Source organism: Chaetodon trifascialis, chromosome 12, assembly GCF_039877785.1.
Source record: "Chaetodon trifascialis isolate fChaTrf1 chromosome 12, fChaTrf1.hap1, whole genome shotgun sequence".
In the NCBI taxonomy this organism is placed as follows: domain Eukaryota; kingdom Metazoa; phylum Chordata; class Actinopteri; order Chaetodontiformes; family Chaetodontidae; genus Chaetodon; species Chaetodon trifascialis.
Window position 1 is genome coordinate 22,396,158 of NC_092067.1, and position 17,646 is coordinate 22,413,803.

Genomic DNA, 17,646 nt, shown 5'->3' on the forward strand with positions numbered 1-17,646 from the left:
AAAGCTGTTTTTATACAGCACTTTTTCCAACACGCGAAAAATAAAACTGAATAAACCAACGAGGTACAAACACAATACAATATAAAAGAAAGCACAACGAGAGACAGACCAGACAACAAAAACAAGAAAAAACAAAGGGCAGAATGGAGATCTATAAAAAGGATGGCCTATAGAAATGTTTGCAGAAGCTGCTTGAAACAGTCCAACAGCAAATTTGATAGATGAGGGAAGATGATTCCAGAGGGTTGAGGCTAAAACAGCAAAGGCACGAGTGCCTTTTGTTTTGCAGTTGGAGGAGAGGACGGATGAATAGTCGAGATTAGAGAAAAGTGAAGAATTTCATAGTTAATGATACCTTGACCATAGTTACTGAGGGAGTGAGGGGTACACTTTTTAAACCTAACCCTTCTGGTGTTTTTGAACGGATACTCTAAATGACTGCTAGTTACAAAACATAAAATTATGCTTCTAATTATGTATATAATCGCCAACAATTTACAAAATTCCCTCCGCGTATTGTATGACCGACAGTGTCCCCCTCCCCCGCACACTATCGATTAATGGACTATTCCATCACTAGGCTCTTGTTGCTATGGTCGACAGGTGTTCTGCACAACACAAAACACTGAAGTAGAGATATCAGAGTAGGAATTTTAACACGAAACAGACGAAGGATAAGACATTGTTGGCAAAACTTCCAGTGGTAACATCCTTCTGATGTTTGGCAGCTAGCTTTGTTACCTGGCGAGGCTGCAGAATTCACGAGATCACACAAGATCACGCGAGTTGAGACCACCTGGCGAGTTAGGTGCTCCGTTCGCTACACAACTAGTTAAGCCGTTAACGTAACACTATTTGATTTAATTTCGACAACAGTTAAATTGGGTCGTGATCTTATTTCCGCTGTGCGACAAGTGATTTACAAGTCTTCATATTTATACCTTAGATTTATGCACAAATCTAAAATATCCGCAACTCCCGCTGGTGCTCAAAAGTTCACGCGAGTTCACCGTTGCTTCCTTAGCAACAGCCCCTAGCAACTGCACACGGTTAACTAGCTTCAGCGTCAGGTTGAGATAACTTTGCCGACATGAGTTCAACCTGGAAGAAAAAAAATAGTACTGATAGTCTACCATTCATTGCACCAAATCAACCACAGGTAAGTTTAGAATACAAAACACAGAGTGAAATATCGTTACAGAGGTTGGAAAATGCCTTTCTGTGTTTTAACGGTGCAACTTTTAACTGACCGTTAAATGGCACCAAGCTAACTTTTTCTCTACGCTACTGAAATGTGGACTCTTGACAGTAAGAGAACTTTTTAACATTAGTGTCTTGCACATATTACTTTTAATTTTCGTTGCCTTTTTTCAAGTTGTTAGGTTGCTTTTATTTGCACCCCTCAACATATTTGTGAAAACTAATGGTGAGCTCTATTTTGTAGGTCCGCAGAAAACAGCCGTGGATGAGAACAAAACCTTCATTTTCTCTTTTTCCCCCAGTCGTGCAGAAACCTCAAGAAACTGAAGCAGCAGTGAGAAGTGGGTTCAGTGGTTTTATGCCTCAAGTCAAACGTCAGAATTATGATAACACATTCTGTATTGCTGCATTTCGATGCTTCTGTATTTAAGTACTATGATCGATTTCGTTTGAACTGTTTGCCACGCATGTGCTGTAGGAGACGGACCGATCGAAGGGGAAGACGGTAGACCAGGTAGAAGTTATGGAGGCCAGAATCTGTTCCGGAGGAGAAAGGCAGTACAGATCTCTGGGACCTCCAAGCAGTGCATCAGTACCTACACAGAACTCTGTAAAAAGCAGAAGAATCTCCGTGAAACTCTGGTTAAATTCATGTGGTGAGTTGTTCTATTTTTTCTGTCTTTCAAGTGTTAATTGTCTGTCTATTGTGACATTTGAGTGTATTTATTTATCTCTACATCATGGTGTCCTCTATATGGTTTGGAAGCACAGGGAGGGCATGACTAACAAACACTTAGATAAAATGAGATGTTGAATTTTGTTTTTTATATCAAACTTTGTACTGTAAATCATAACTTACCATGACCACTGCTGCACTACATTACACAGATTAGGATAGGAAATACTGTGTAAATCTGTTAAGTGGCAATTTTTGTCTTCCATTTGTTTCTCCCTTTTTAGCCAGCTGGAGGGGGAGGAGGATGGCAACTCTTCACCATGTAGCTCTCCCAGACTTACAGCCAAGGGTTATCATAAAATGGTGAAATGAAATACTCACTTGATCCATATATTACATCACAGGCCCTCTTTTGTTGTGCATGTGCCCACACTGAAGACCTTGTGCCCATCAGTCTTTTACATAATCTTTTCCAAAACATTTGGTGTGGTAACCTTTTAATCACTCAGCGTTTTGTTTTGTTAGTCTCAGTGGTTGTAGTTACTAGGTTTTTTCTTCCATAGAGACCATGTTGATGTTTTTCTGTCATGCAGTGATCAGCACTATCATCAGAAAAATAAAATTCATGCCAGGCATTGTTTGGTTAAATGTCCTTATCGCTGCTGTTCCGTCAGAGATACAAGGACTACATCCAGAAAGGGATTGAGCTAAAGGAAGTGGCTGCTCTGGAGGACTCTTGGCTGGAGAACATTCAGAAAATGGTCCCCTGCCACCTGAAGAGCCTGACGGCACCAATGGACCTGCTGGTTGATGAGATTAAGGAGGACTACTTGCTTAGCATCAAGACAGCAATCTGTATGTATTTTATTAAAGTCATCAGCTTTTAACAGATGCAAATATATGACCTTCATGCACATGTTGGCCTTTAAAAACCACACACACCATAATCAGGATGGAAAACATTTGTTTATAAGTTTGACAAATGACAAAATGCTTCTTGAAATTAAAATGAATTAAAATGACTTAATCAATGATTTTTTTAAATTCTCTGTAGTATTAAGTATTAGTAATATTCTGTAGCACCCAAAAATCTTTGCTGACTGCATACATCTTTTGTTTGTGATTTCAGTGGAATATACATTCAGAGATTCAAAGGAAAATGATGAGGACAAAGTGAAATATCTGCCCCCTCACAGACTTGAGTAAGTCAACTGGAAGTGACAGAGAATATTGCATGTTTATCTTCTGAAAAGTATACAGTGCCTCCTCCGTAATCACACAGTGTAACATGGCTCTCATGACCAGACCATGTAGACATTCTTTGTTTTCTTTGCACAAGGAAAACCTTAGTTTTAATAAGCAGTGGCTGGAAGCATTGGAAATTATGAACCATATGTTCTGCCAGCAGGGACAAAAAGTCTGGCCCTCACAGTCCCTCTGTTATTTTTCACTTTTTTTTCAGACTGGAAGTAGTGCCAAAACCATGGAACAAAGCCTTTGTCCATGCCCGAAAGAGAATAAAAGATAAGCTTCACTCTATAAACCCCACTATGCTGCAGGTGCTGCACCTTTGGCATGTCAGTTACAAGTAAGTGCTCCACCATTTTTACTGTTTAAAATTAATCCGAAATACAAGTTTAGGTGTTGAGTGAGTTTTTTAAACTTTCCATGCTTTTCTAAAATTTGTGGCACCACCATATTATCTTGTGACAAACCCCTGAAAATACAGATGCTATAGTAGACACATTTCTTACCACCATCTTACCTTCTCTGATGACCCACTCGCAGAAATCTCCGTCTGATAGATGTAGACGAGTTCCACAGCAGAGAGGAGTCCATGGAGCTCTCTGCTTTTCAGCAGATAGTCACCAGACATGTTGATAATGCCAGAGGAATTCTCCTCAGAAAGTGAGTCCATATTATCACCTAACACCAAAATACCTGTGCTCTGTTCAAGAACAGTTGGAATGAAAATTGCTTTTCTTTGTCGATTTGATGCACAGATGTAATGAATGTGCATTGAGTAGGGCTCAGGAGTACTTTTAAGTACAAAACACACAAAAAAGTAAATGAAATTGGGAAATACAAAGACAGCATGCCTCAAATCCAGATATGATATTAATAGATATTAATCTGTTCAGTCCTGTATACCATTTCAACAAATACAATGCCAACTCTGCACCAGCATAGAAGTTTGAACTGGATCTTCTCTGACCTTTCAAAAGTTCACTTTTAGAGAAATAAAACTAAGTGCGCAGTGGGCAGTTCATGGGAGCAGTATTCCACAGTGTTTTCTTCTGAAACTTGAAATCAGCAGCCATTAAGGTAACAGAGGAGTTATTAGTGTGGATCTGCAACTCTAGTCTGCTGAATGAATTATGGTTATTTTGTGCAAAGAGACTGCATAACACTCATTCCACCTCTAAGCCAACAATCCATTTATTACAGTGGTATCCTCTGCTCCTGTTCCCCCATTGGTGTCATTACATTCATGATTTCATTATTGAATATTTGATGTTTACATCTGTATTTTGAGTTTTAAATGCACATTAACACATTCCCTCAATGTTAAATTTCATTTTGCTGTTTTCTACACTAGCTGGCTTCCTGAAGTTCAAAATATTTACCACCAGGGGTTCAGGCACAAGCTGGTGCCTGCCTCCAGCAATATGCCCAAGCTACTGTCTTTCTTCAACTGTGCCGCTGCACTGATGACCTCCCAGCTGCAGGACCTTGCAATAGACTCAATGAAGGACTATACACACCTAATTTCCCAAGACCCGGTAGGTGAAAGCTTCAAACTGCGGGTCAGTATATTTTAGAGGAGTGGAACAGACTGGAAAAAAGTAATTTAAATAAATGTTTAAAGTTTGAATTAAAAGAATAGGTAAACACTTAATTGTGCTCTTTTTCTGTCTTGCGTAGCGGTCAGAACGAGCCTATGAGCACCCGGGCTTTGTGCTGCATCTGATCTTGGAGGACAGGGAGATCAAGTTTGATCCCAGCCTCAAATTGTATGAGGAGGCCCTCCTTAATGTCTATGAGTTCATGCTCAGTTCTGTCAGCCTGGTACCTCGTGTGGAAACCAAACTGTACTCTGAGAGGGTAAGAGGAACAGTGTGTGTGTGCGTGTGAAAGGTATATACGCTCCAGTTTATTAGGTACACCAACCTAAAACTGGCTCGTATTAAGCTTGCAGTTGACTGTATGTAAAATAACTGCAAGTAGTCAGCTGCACACGAATAGCAACCCGCATTCTGTGTTTATGCTGTATACTGTGTCCTGCTCAGAGGCACAGGAACCATTTCTACTGGCAGAATGCTTTATATCATTTATTCATTATTTGCATATGTATTTATTGATATTGTGAATGTGAAATCATTACTTAACAACATTCTAATTCATGGCCTCACATGTAACTGAATGGAAATGGTGATAAATGATGTAAAAAGTGTGCCTTGTGGACAGACTCTCCTACTCTCTCTGATTTTGATTGTATCCATTATAAAAGTTAATGGAGCGAATAACAGATCATGAAAAGAAAAATCTTTCTCATCCACGAAGAAAGTTGATTGTTGTCCCTTTGTTGTTCAGACCTACAATTAGCACAGATTTATAACTACATGGTGAAAAAACTAAATATAAAATGTGAGAGTGATACACTTGAGTTTAATCTGTTATGTGTATTCAGTCTGATATGAAACTGATGTTGTGATTTATCAGATTAATCCTATCACCCGCAGCTTCCAATCAATTACTTATATCCAGTAAGGGGGCGTGTCGGTCGGTAAAAGCCTGCTCTTGTGTGTCCTCGCTCATGGCTCCTCAGAGATCTATCGTCGCTCCTCGGAGCATCAATAAGAGCTTTGGGACGGGCTGCAAGATGTCAAACCAGAACGACTTCCGATTCAAGCACGGAGCGAAAGAGTCACATAAGAGGCTTGGGGTGTACCCAGTGTCTCCCACACAGTGGATGAGAAAACCACAAACAGGGCTTAGGCTAGGATTAGTTTGAGGACATGGGACACCAACAGTAATAATACGATTCATTTTCTCTACCAGACAATTCTCCTGTCTGTGAATGTGAATAGTCAAAATGGATTTAGTTATCTTTTGTATGCAACACATTGAATTTTCTGTCATTGTGTTATATTGAGGAAGTTTTCTAATTCTCGGACTCATTGATAGCATGAATATATATCTGACATTGGTATCAACAATAGTGCCTCAGTAATTGTATAGCTCATTTTGTATGGTCACACTAGCTAATCATGGAATTGTTTCCATCATCTACTTTAACCACTAAACAAAAAAATGTGTTTTCTGCTGGGGTACCTGCTTCTTGTCTTTCTAGCCAGGCTCCCAGTTTGGAAGCACCCTGAAGCCCATCATCCTGCCAGAGTTCCTTCAGGCCCAGCAGGAGGAGGTGCGCAGGGTGTTCTGGGCTGAGTGTGTCAGGCCCAAGGAGTATATCCATGAGTATGATAAATACACCCCACTTGTATCCAGGCAGGCGGAGGAAGATGTGGAACAGCTCCTAAGTGAGCAGCACTCCTTCCAGGAAATTATGGTCGAGGTGATACACTACCAGCAGCTTGCTGACCAGATCCAGTACACATCATGCAAGGTACATGCTCAGTAAGGTGGAGCTCACAAGGATTTTTAGATTGATGTGTCTTCACTTTCTAATTCCAGTGATGTTATCCCACATATAAAGCTATCTAATCCTGAAAACCTAAACAATCTGAGAACCTCAAAAGCTACAGTCTTTAAATGCTGATGTTTTCCACAACTATGTCTACGGTTATTGGAAAATATTGTCTTAAATAATGTTGCGTAATTGTGTTCCTGATCCATACTTAGGTGGTGCGTCTTGGCATGTTCGAGGTTCAGTCCCATAAACTCATCCACACTCTCGTCAAGCGTGCTCAGGAACTACAGCAGAAACTGGTTAGACGGATGCTACAGGACCATCAGGAAATCAACAAGAAGTCAGTCTATTCACCCTTTTCACTTTCTCATTTCTCAAGTTTAAAAATGCAGCTGAGGCAAGTTATCTTTTTTATTTTTATTTTTTTTATAACTGACAGGGATTAACTACAATTTCTCTTTGACATATATTGTTGAAATGTGCATTGGGAAGTTCAGACCTTAGTTGGCCACTCTGGAGCCTGGAAATAAAATTGTACCCATCAAAGGGAGTGCACCATTTTGTGTTTTAGACCCAAGGTTAGCTGCAGTATTAGCCTTTACCCCAGTGGGGCTCCTTAGCTCCAAACCAAGCCATAATATTACTGTTTCTGTTTATGTAACCTGTGGAACCCTTTGTGTATGTCCCTGAATTAATGTTCTTTTTCTCACAGGCTCTGTAATGAATTTGGCAAGATTGCAGAGAAAGCCCTGAGCACACCACCCGACACGCAGAAACTGATGGAGCTTAAAGTAACTACCCCAAATTCTTGCTACACAGACCAGCTTGGTGTGGTGTGATCTGTACAAGTTATTGTCATTCACATCTGTGTCCACAGTGCAGTTAGACATGGCATTACATTAGATTACATTAGATCTAGTCAGCAGTAACAGATGGAAACTTGCTTTTTTCTTTTGTTAATGTGGTGCTGAGTGCTTTATATTAAAGGCTCAAGGGCTAACCTAAACTCATTATCATTCACTCACTTCATTTCACACCTAGTAACTAGCTCAGGGCAGTAACTGGACTGTGGCAGTGACAATGATTAAGTACTTTTGTTTTAAATATAAATTATTTTTGTAGTACTAAATCAGTTTGCTGTTGCCCTGTACCCCCACCCAGGCCTTCATGAATAAGGTGGAGACCACAGAGATGCCTCTATTGAAGCAAAGATTGGCAGACTCCGTCACACAGTTGTGTTTCCTGATGGACTTTGTCACCCTCTCACCACTGGACATGGCGCTCAACACACAAACCATCCAGTGGCTTAAGCGCATGCCATCCATCTTTGAGGAACACCAACAGATCATTACTGAGAAGACTGAGCAATATCAGAATGGCCTTAAGGTCCGTGTTTCTACTCCATCCATCATTCCATTGATCTGTTGAACAGTTTATCTGATAACTGGAAGGTGGATGTTTTTTGCAGCAGAACTGTAGGACTTAATAGTTAATGTGAATGTTCAATGAAAACAGAGTGCATTTCTGTGTGTGCCTTCCAGTTACGCTGTGATCGCTTTGTGGAAGAACTGGAGAGCTACAGTGTACAGGTGGAGGAGTTTACCACGTTTGGTGAGCTGACGGATCTCAGCAAATATCTGAAGAAATCCCAGGCTCTCAATGCTAAACTGGAGTTAGCCATGGAAAAGGTACATAAGGATTTCAATGCTTAAAAATAATGGAGTAGACAAAAGGGAGGCCAGCAGGTCAATAGTGAAGTAAATCATGCAAAAGAAGTTAAGCTGCACTGATATCCCAGCCATGATACAACCTATTATAGAATACATTTCTTTGTGTCAAAGGCAGTTTACACAAGTCTGCAAGATCCCCTTTTGTGGTATGATTCAAGGCTGGGAATGAATTGGTGGTCATGCATGCCTCTGATTGAAAGATATATATTCATTGTACAGAGGATTATTGCATATGTTGAGTTCTGGTACCTGCTAGCAAATATTTAACCCCTGGAGGGCAGTATTGGCTGTGAAAATAGCTCAGTTACAGGAGTCATAAGAGGCTTTATCAGGAGTTCTATGCATCATCTATCTCTTCGTTGTATGTCTTTGTTAATTTCTTTCCTTCTATCCTTCCATCCTCACTTCTCTTTCAACCTTTCTGCCACTCTGGAAAGATAAATTATTTCAATATAGAGGAGGAAGTATATGGCTGGCCTGTGTCCCAGTACCCACAGCGTAAGAAGATCCAGGACAAGCTCACACCCTTCCTGCGCCTCTATGAGACAGCCACAGATTTCCTCGACCAGTACGAGCAGTGGCTCCATGGCCCGCTCTCAGGTGTGAACCCAGACAAGGTACCAGAACTGTGTTACAAAGTTGGTTATGTGAAAATTTAATTATCAAACCATCAAGCATTTTACAATTAGCAGGTAACTGTTTTATCTTCATTACAGCTTCAGTGCTGTTTAGATATCCATCATACAAGTCCAGTTTATACAGTCCAAACCCAAGTCCTTACATGTACGTTAATGTTTTAGTTCAGTTTTTGAGTTTAGTTTGAGTTATGTTTTGATGTGTTTCTTGCAGTGAGTATGGAATCCATTTATCGTATCATGTTTGTTCTTTGAAATCAGTCTTGAACAAGCCAGGTGTACTATGACCTTGGATGGTGTAGGACCTCAGGATGCTTGGTATCACTGGTGGTTTCATATTAGTCTGTAGTTCCATTCATCCAGTCACTTGGAAATCCTGAAAAATTGATGACTATGACTATAGCGAAGTTTGCACTGTGTAGCAAACTTAGAATGATTATGCTATTATATTATCATTAACAACAATAATATGGAATGTATTGCAGTCGTTTTGTAGCACTGTGAATGCTCAGAACAGTGTTAGCTAGTGAAGAAAGCTAAGTGTGAAGAGGCCTCTCTAACAAGGCAATTCAAAGAACTTTAAATAAAAAGGCATCAGAAGAACCACAAGACAGCACAGTTACATTGTAGTGTAGAACTGCACTCCACAGGTGATAGTAATAAGATCAGTGATGACTTGTTTGTATTGAAGCCAGCCTGCTGTCATTTATACAGCTAAGGCCCTGTAACAGATCCGTCTAAAGGGAAAGTACACGATATCTGCACTTGACATTGTTTTACATCATAAAATGGCTCCTGAGAAAAAGGCACATGCTTCTCATTCTTGGCATTATACTCTCCATCGTTTATACTATTGTCCCTCTCCTTTCTGTCACCCTTCACTCTCTTTGTAATTCAAAACCCCACCTATGTAGGTAGAAGGCGATGTTGGTAACTACTGGCGCTCACTGTACAAGCTGGAGAAAAGCTTCACTGATGTGCCCAAAGCCCTGAACATAGCCACTACTATGAAGAGTAAAGTGGAGGACTTCAAGGAGCATATTCCTATGGTGCAGGTAAGACCCCAAGTGAAAGATTTAATATCTGTGCAGGTCAAAATAATGTACACAGTTACTTTGTCATTCTCACATAGTTGATATCAGTTTAAACTGAAATGTCTTTCCACTACATTATTAAAGTATTTTCTTTTGTATTACTCCTCTTTCATAGGTGCTGTGCAACCCAGGCTTACGTGACCGCCACTGGGATGCCATGTCTGAGGTGGCTGGCATCTCCCTGCAGCCAGCTGATAACCAGGCCTGTGTGGCTGACTTCATATCCATGCGCCTGGAACAGCACCTGAGCAGCTTTGAGGGCATCAGTGAGGCAGCCAGCAAGGAGTACTCCCTGGAGAAGGCCATGGAGAAAATGGCCTGTGAGTGGAGCGACATGGAGTTCAGCCTCCTGGCCTATCGAGAGACGGGCACCTCCATCCTGTCATCTGTGGATGAAGTGCAGATGCTGTTGGACGATCACATCGTGAAGACACAAACCATGAGGGGCTCACCCTTCATTAAGCCTTTTGAGGTTGAGATACGGTGAGAGATAAGAAGATTTGCTTGAGAATTATTTTTCTTAGCTTGTTTGATAATGTAATTCAGTAATGTTATGAAATGTGTTCACATGGAAGGGCCACTTAAAACTGGTTAAAGAAGTATGCTTTTAGTTTTGTGGTTTATTAATCTGGAGCTTTTATTTTGGTGGTAAGCTGGCACAGTCGGCTTAATGCCCCAGCATCTAATATTGTTTTATTTAATAATTTGACAACCAAACTGAATTTGTGTTTGAATTTGAAATAGCTGTGCTGCCCGGTACCCCAGCAAACAAACAACAAAACAGATTTATATATAGATTGATGCTGATAGTGAGTTAATCATTTCTGTCCAGAGGGATGTGCCTGCTGGACAGTGATTAAAGTATCCACCGTCATGCCAGCAGAGATAAGAAGACCTTATTTATTTTTTTTATTTTTTTTAGGAGGGAGTAATACAACGTCTATGTAAAAGTTTTAATTGTATCACCTAATGGGTCTGAGCTGGTGCATTGAAATTCACAGAGTGGTGAATCAACAACCTATAGAAACCTGATACCTATCTGAAGACCTGAACTGTTTGTCTGTCTCAGAATTGCAGTTAAAATATTCTTTGTGAAACTTGGAAAACACTTTCAGTTGAGCACACTGTATAATTCATTCATTGCTATTCCGTTTTTATCTTCCTCTGAGTTCAGCAAATGATAAAATTCCCCAACCCGTATAATTTATGAGATTATTGCAATATTGTGTTGCTGCCAGTCACAGTTTGACACAGGATTCCCTGCAGCTTTTAAAAATGTATTGTGCCACATTTGGCAGGATGCTGAAGCAGCTACTGTTAAGTTTTTGATGAACTTTTTTGTAATATATCATAATGCCATTATCTAGCTGTATGGGTGGGAGAGGATGATGAAGAAATTGGTTTTTCAGTACATTATACAAATTACTCCCAGAGCCAATCCCAGCTACCTTTTATACCGAGTGTACTAACCACAGAGCAGAGTATGTCTGATGTTAAATACAAGATAATATAAATATATAAACATCTGGGATTCCAAAACTACTTTTTCCTTTGAGCAGTGGTCGTTTGTAATGATTCACTCTCAGTTTCTTGTCCTTCCAAACAAAAGCTCCAAAAAGTGGAGAATTTCATTAACCTTAGTAAGTGATTATCGATTATGGTTTGGGCTTTGCTTTTCATTATGTTTTTTTCATTGTGTTTCATTCTGTTCTCTCTGCTATCCCCAGTATACGTAGTGAGCTTTAATTGTATGTCCCCAATCTCATTTTCTTCTGTAGGGAATGGGAGGGCAAATTGTTGCTCCTCCAAGAGATCCTGGATGAATGGTTAAAGGTGCAGTCCACTTGGCTTTACCTGGAGCCAATATTCAGCTCCCCAGATATCATGACTCAAATGCCAGAAGAGGGACGCCGTTTCACAGCTGTTGACAAAACCTGGAGGGATACCATGAAACAGGTTTCCCTGGTAAGTTGTTGGATTTAATTTTCCTTTGTAAGTTTTAATTTTGTTAAGCCTCTGCAGCCGTGACAGCCTCTCAGGAGTGCTCTGAGGGGTTTTCTTCAAATTTGGATCAAAGGTCAAGGTCACTGTGACCTCTGTTCCATTCCCATGAACGTGTTATCTCAGGAACGCCTGGTTAGAATTTCATGACATCTGCCACAAACATTCACTTGACCAAAAGTCAATGGTCAGAGAGAAAAAGCCATCTCTGGGATCGTTGCCGTCGGTAATACATTAGCGCTATACGGTGTGCAACCTTATGCCTGTTGTAATTTTCTCTACATGTCCCTACCATTAGGAGAGGACTTACCATGAAGAAAGGAAATGTCCTTCTTAGATATACACAAACTGTATAAGGTATTTATGACATACCAATCCTTTCAACATTTTTCATCACCAACTCAAAGTAAATTGTTTTAACTAACAGAGTGGGCGGTTAGATGAGCACACAGTGGCACACTTCCTCTTCCCCAACATCCAGAGTGTCAGCCAATTAAACCTTGCTTGACCAAGAGCACATTCAACCATCCAAATGATGCACTGAGCTTACACAGCCATTTCCTACAGAATGGTTGCTTTATTTGTATCATTTCTTTTAACTGGATAAATAATGATCCTCTGTAACTTCACCTTACATTTCTCTAATGTAAAAAGAACCAATAGTTGGAAATAGTGACTTACTGCAAGATTGATCAGAGACTTTACTGGCCATGTCAGCAGAAAGCTGCTTTTGATGTTCCGTGGTAGAAAATAAGGTAACGCTGAAAAAGACTGCCTTTTCTTTTTCTTTCTTTTTTCTGATGACTGAACACAGTCAGGAGTCCTGTGGCTTGAAGCACAAATTTGACATACACAGCTCAGGCCTGGTATTTCCCAGACAGTGTGCTCATTAAAATATAAGGTTGTCCACTATAATCAGACAGAATTCAAGACACAGCTCTACACAGCTCTGACTTGTATAATAGCATTAACCTAACCAGGCTGGGTGAAACAAACAGAAACACAGAAACATGTGCAATGGTGAGAGTGACAGCAGAGGGTGAGAATGAAATACAGAGGAAACCAAGAGGCACACTAGTACACATCTGAAACAGAAAGGAGCATTTAGACTGAGGAAGGGAGGGAAAGACAGTGCAGACAGAGAAGTGAATGGGTAGGAAAAGGATAGGGAGAAAGACAGGAACAACAGAACGAGGACAGAAAGTCAGTGTTGCACCAGCATCCTCAAAGAGTTTCCAAAGGGTAATTGGCGTCCTCAGTAGACCTGAAATGAGACACATCAATTTCAGGCAGTGTCCTCCAGAAAGCCCAGCCTGACTGCACCATCAAATAGAAATTATGGATTTTGTCTGGAAGGGGCAGGGCTATACTGAGCCACAAAGAAATGAGGTCACCAAGGGACAGGGAGCCTACACGCACAGATGTGCATGCATGCACGCATATTGTCTTAGCCACTGTGAGCTGTGTACACACTGTTTTGGAGCATGTTGGTACAAATGTTTGTACAGTACTTCTTACACTTGCATGTGCGCTCACTCACAGTCTCTTTTGTTAAGTTCAGTGAAGTTAGTACTATGCTGTTTGGATTTTGGGGAACCATTCTGATACAGTATGCTAATGTTAGATTTCTCAGGAATTTTTATGCAAGATTCAATTAAATTGACAGATAAACTAAACATAGACAATATACTGTATCATTTAAGCAATGATTGCATAATATTTCTATTTCTTTTTTTGTATTATATATATTTTTCATTTAATAAAAGTCATTTAAGAGGGAAATATCAAACAACATTGAACATACTGGTACTCAGGTTCCTGTCAAACATTCATCCTTTTTGTAAGTGTTTGGTGGAGAAATGCACTAAGAACACTTTTATAATACTTGTACTTTATGTGTATCTATGTGATTGAACATAGCAAAAAATGCTACTGCTGAGGATTTGTATTTTGTTAAACTGGCAAGCCTCCACACAGCTGCTTACCTTAATGGGCTTAGACAGTCAGGAAGGATTTTTCATTGTTACCTGCTGTGTGAATTCAATCAGAAAGTAAATATGCTATTTGATGTTGGAATTTTCTTCCTTAGTAAGGTAATTATGTAGTTTCAGGGCACTGCAGATTGTCAGTTCTCCAAATGAACAGACAGGTACCTGTTTTACTGCTTACTGTTTCAGAACACTGATCAGAAGTAAAGTAAAAGCAGCGTACAAGGGTTCAAATCTTTGTTGCTACACCGGCAACTTCTTCTGGTTTGAGAAGAATTGTACTTAACTTGCTTTATATTCTCCAACAATAACCCTTTCATGGATATCCACAACAATTACCTCATACTAGCAGGTAAGTTGTGAGCTGTTGCCCCCAACCTTGTTGTCCTTGTGTGTGTATTTGTGTGTGTGTATTTGTGGGATGGGAGACAGAATGACTTTGCTGCAAAGTGGGACTCACTGCGTAGGCTCAACTCACTGTTAAGTACAAGAAAGGCAACATGCTGATTAACATATACCAATATTTCCCTCAGGAGTCTTGGGTGAGATTGTGTGAGAGATGTGAGCACAACATGTCGACATGAAAAACTAATTTGAAAAATGATTCATAAGAGATTTGCAGTTTCTGTCAATTCAGGTGCTTTAAAGAAACCTGCTTCTGATCATTTGAAAAGTGCCCTGAGTTGAGTTGTTTCTCGTCAGTCTCTGTAAATGGCATTAGAATATTTTAAAGTCTATTTGAGAAAGGAATCCAACAAAACATGTTGCTTTACACCTTAATTGCTATGTGCATGAGTTGCTGAGATGCCCTCTCAGCAGTTGGGATAGCACTAGATTAAACAATAGATTTGTCAGAGTAAGGGTTTGTATCATAAAATCCAAAAATGAATGAATAATGAATATGATTACAAGATGGTACAAAGTGTTTGTGGGAAATGTAAACTAGGTTCAGAAACATGACAACCTGCTGTTTTACTTTTAAGTGTCCCTTAATTATAGATGATTCTGCTAGTCATTTTTGAAATTCATACACTGAATTGGAAAAAAATCACTAGGTATGATCCCAATTGAGAATAGTGGCCATTTCAAATCTAGTTGCTCCCCAGGACATTTGAACACTGATAGTTCTCAGCCCTTGTTAATCGTCTAAATGATCTTAGAAACACAACTCATAAAAATCTTTTATCAATATATAAATATTTTCAACCCATGGTTGCCAATTTGTAGTACTTTAGATTAAGATGAATAAATTATGGAAGGGAAAATTATGATTTACACTGTCCCTTTCTTCTGTAATGTTCAATTTGTTGCAGTGTTTAAAGCTGGTGATTTTAATTCAGCGTAGCATGTAGTGCTAACCCTAACCCTAACCCTGCCAGCCAGAATGAACATCCCTCTGCATAGGCTCACACTGCATCGACATCCGACAAAGACAACACCCCTTCATCTCATCCATAGCATTGATCAGCAGTGCATGAAATTGGGATCATCTCAACTCCATACTACCACAGAACAGTGTGAGCAAAAAGGTTGGCTACAGTGCAGCTCTCCAAGCCACAAATCACATCAGGGTTTTTGTCCAGGCTGTTGTCATCAGATCAACCACTGGGAGCTGCTCAAGATCCACTGATCTTCCAGTGCCTCCCAGCCTCCACAACTTAACTTCTTTTCCCTGCACTTTCCCTTATGTGCTACCTGCTTTAATGTGTCATTTATCTACTATTGCATGCACAATTGCCGATTAAAAACAGGGCCAAATCTATTCAAAAGACTTATTTCTTATGAACCGGCTTTCTTTCAACCTGCCACACCCTTGCCCCCTCAATGAGCTGAGGAAGGTAGAAACAATATCGACCATCTGAGCTCATGGAGAAGATGACTGACAGATTGTTGACTAATAGACTGATGGATTCACCCAATAATAACACAATTATAGTCAGTAAAAGAATAACTGACTTAATATTACACTCACGCTCATGCAGATATTGTACTCTGCAGGATGTGCATAGAAGAATCCTGGATGTGTGGTGTGTGTCACATTACAACAGAGAGAAATACCTTCTTTGGATTGTGGTTCTTTTGGCCCCACAGATTGCAGACTTGCTATATCAGCCCATTGAAGCCATCTGTTTGGTGCATAAAAAATACATTATCACACATAATACATGCATTAGAACATTGTTATCTCTTCAGTGTGCTCATGAATAGCTTCCCGCTGGCAGACTGAATATAAAAATAGCCCTCTTATTACATTGCCCTCTCAGAGAATGGGCCAAAATCACAGGTCTGATGAAGTCTATGAAAAGGCAGAATCGCAGTTCATCAATCAGACACCCTCAGCCAATTAACTGTATGGCCCATACAGTCAAAACTTGATCGTTTGATTTAGCCTTGAAAGTGAATGTCAGCTACTGTAGTCTTCCCTACGAACTATTGCCTCATAAAAAAATGTCTAAATGGCTTTAATCTCTGTTTATTACTTATCACAACATCCTGCTTCACATCTTACGAGATCTATACCAAATCATGAGAGATCAAAACTAATAATTATCCCATTCAAGATACTCTTGTAGTTGTGGTTGTGGTTTCGAACAGACCTTGAAGAGATCAAAAGTATCTTTCAGTGTCTGCGCCTCCTTTTAATGGACCGTGGCCCTTCCTTGACACAAAACAGAAGTTGTGCCAAGTCAAAGTGAATGCAATAATGTACATCCTCTGCCTTTGCTGCTTTTCCAGCGGTATTGATTGTAGATTTTCCAGAGCATCTTTTACTGTAGAACTGTTTGTATTGCACACACTGCCCAACATTGAATAGTTGCTGTGTACGTTGTCCTTCTTCAAAATTGTATCGTATAACACTGTATGTATGGCAGCATAGTGTTTGTACAGGCATGTTATTAATCTGTAGAGAGTTTCATGTGAACATTTCACCTTGTTGGGAGACAACGCTGGCACATCCAGTTGTCTGTAGTTACAAAGCAAAAACAGGCTCACAGCTAATTGATCACATCAAACAAAGATGAAAGTACACCATCCTTTTTGTAGGCGAGCTTTCCAGCTATATCAGCTGTTTATTACAGGCTATATTGTTTCCATTTGCAAAAGCTAGAAACCATGTTGACAAGTGTTGCATCATTTTGAAGAGTGGTGTTATTTCTTGCAGGGTGAAGTGGTCGATAAATGAGAAATTCATAGGCAGATGATTTAAATTACTACAGAGCAGCAAAACAGAGATAGTTCTCTGTTTTCAACATCTGTGCCTTTTGTGTCTGTTAAGAGTTGTTAGCCATAAAAAGCAGAGCTAGCATGTTCTAATGTTACACCATGTCTTTCATTTCGGCTCCCCCGCCAGCTCTGCATTCTGCTTCTTACTGCCTTTTATTTTATTCCATTCAGAGGATGATATCAGGCTGTGTGCTTCGTTTCAGCATCACCAACGTTTTCATATGAGCAGGTTCAGGCATTCACTCATCCAACCTTGAAGATTAGATAGAGTTTTTATTTAGGCACTTCCTGGGGGTGACAGTTCCAGAGGATATTGAATTAGTGTACAGATGGGATGATATTAAACCTGAAATATTTCATAGGTGCTAGACAGGCCTCAGGTGAAATCTCTATTACTGTCCCATCATAGATTTTTTTAGGCCACCTTGTGACAAGTGGGCCTCACT

The 17,646-nt window shown here is 40.0% G+C and overlaps 1 protein-coding gene across 1 annotated transcript in view; it reads left to right on the forward strand.

Annotated features, from left to right (window-relative positions):
* The first annotated feature begins 1,090 nt into the window (after nt 1–1,090).
* dnah7 (dynein, axonemal, heavy chain 7) overlaps nt 1,091–17,646 on the forward strand; it is a 73,295-nt gene continuing 56,739 nt past the window's right edge. Inside the window, exons 1-19 of the mRNA XM_070975445.1 lie at nt 1,091–1,159; nt 1,445–1,541; nt 1,679–1,856; nt 2,161–2,239; nt 2,551–2,731; nt 3,006–3,078; nt 3,339–3,464; nt 3,665–3,784; nt 4,476–4,659; nt 4,802–4,981; nt 6,231–6,503; nt 6,740–6,867; nt 7,240–7,318; nt 7,689–7,913; nt 8,069–8,215; nt 8,695–8,874; nt 9,807–9,947; nt 10,102–10,469; nt 11,765–11,951. Coding sequence (XP_070831546.1) covers nt 1,091–1,159; nt 1,445–1,541; nt 1,679–1,856; nt 2,161–2,239; nt 2,551–2,731; nt 3,006–3,078; nt 3,339–3,464; nt 3,665–3,784; nt 4,476–4,659; nt 4,802–4,981; nt 6,231–6,503; nt 6,740–6,867; nt 7,240–7,318; nt 7,689–7,913; nt 8,069–8,215; nt 8,695–8,874; nt 9,807–9,947; nt 10,102–10,469; nt 11,765–11,951 — 3,015 coding nt within the window. The remainder of the gene's footprint in view (nt 1,160–1,444; nt 1,542–1,678; nt 1,857–2,160; nt 2,240–2,550; nt 2,732–3,005; nt 3,079–3,338; nt 3,465–3,664; nt 3,785–4,475; nt 4,660–4,801; nt 4,982–6,230; nt 6,504–6,739; nt 6,868–7,239; nt 7,319–7,688; nt 7,914–8,068; nt 8,216–8,694; nt 8,875–9,806; nt 9,948–10,101; nt 10,470–11,764; nt 11,952–17,646) is intronic.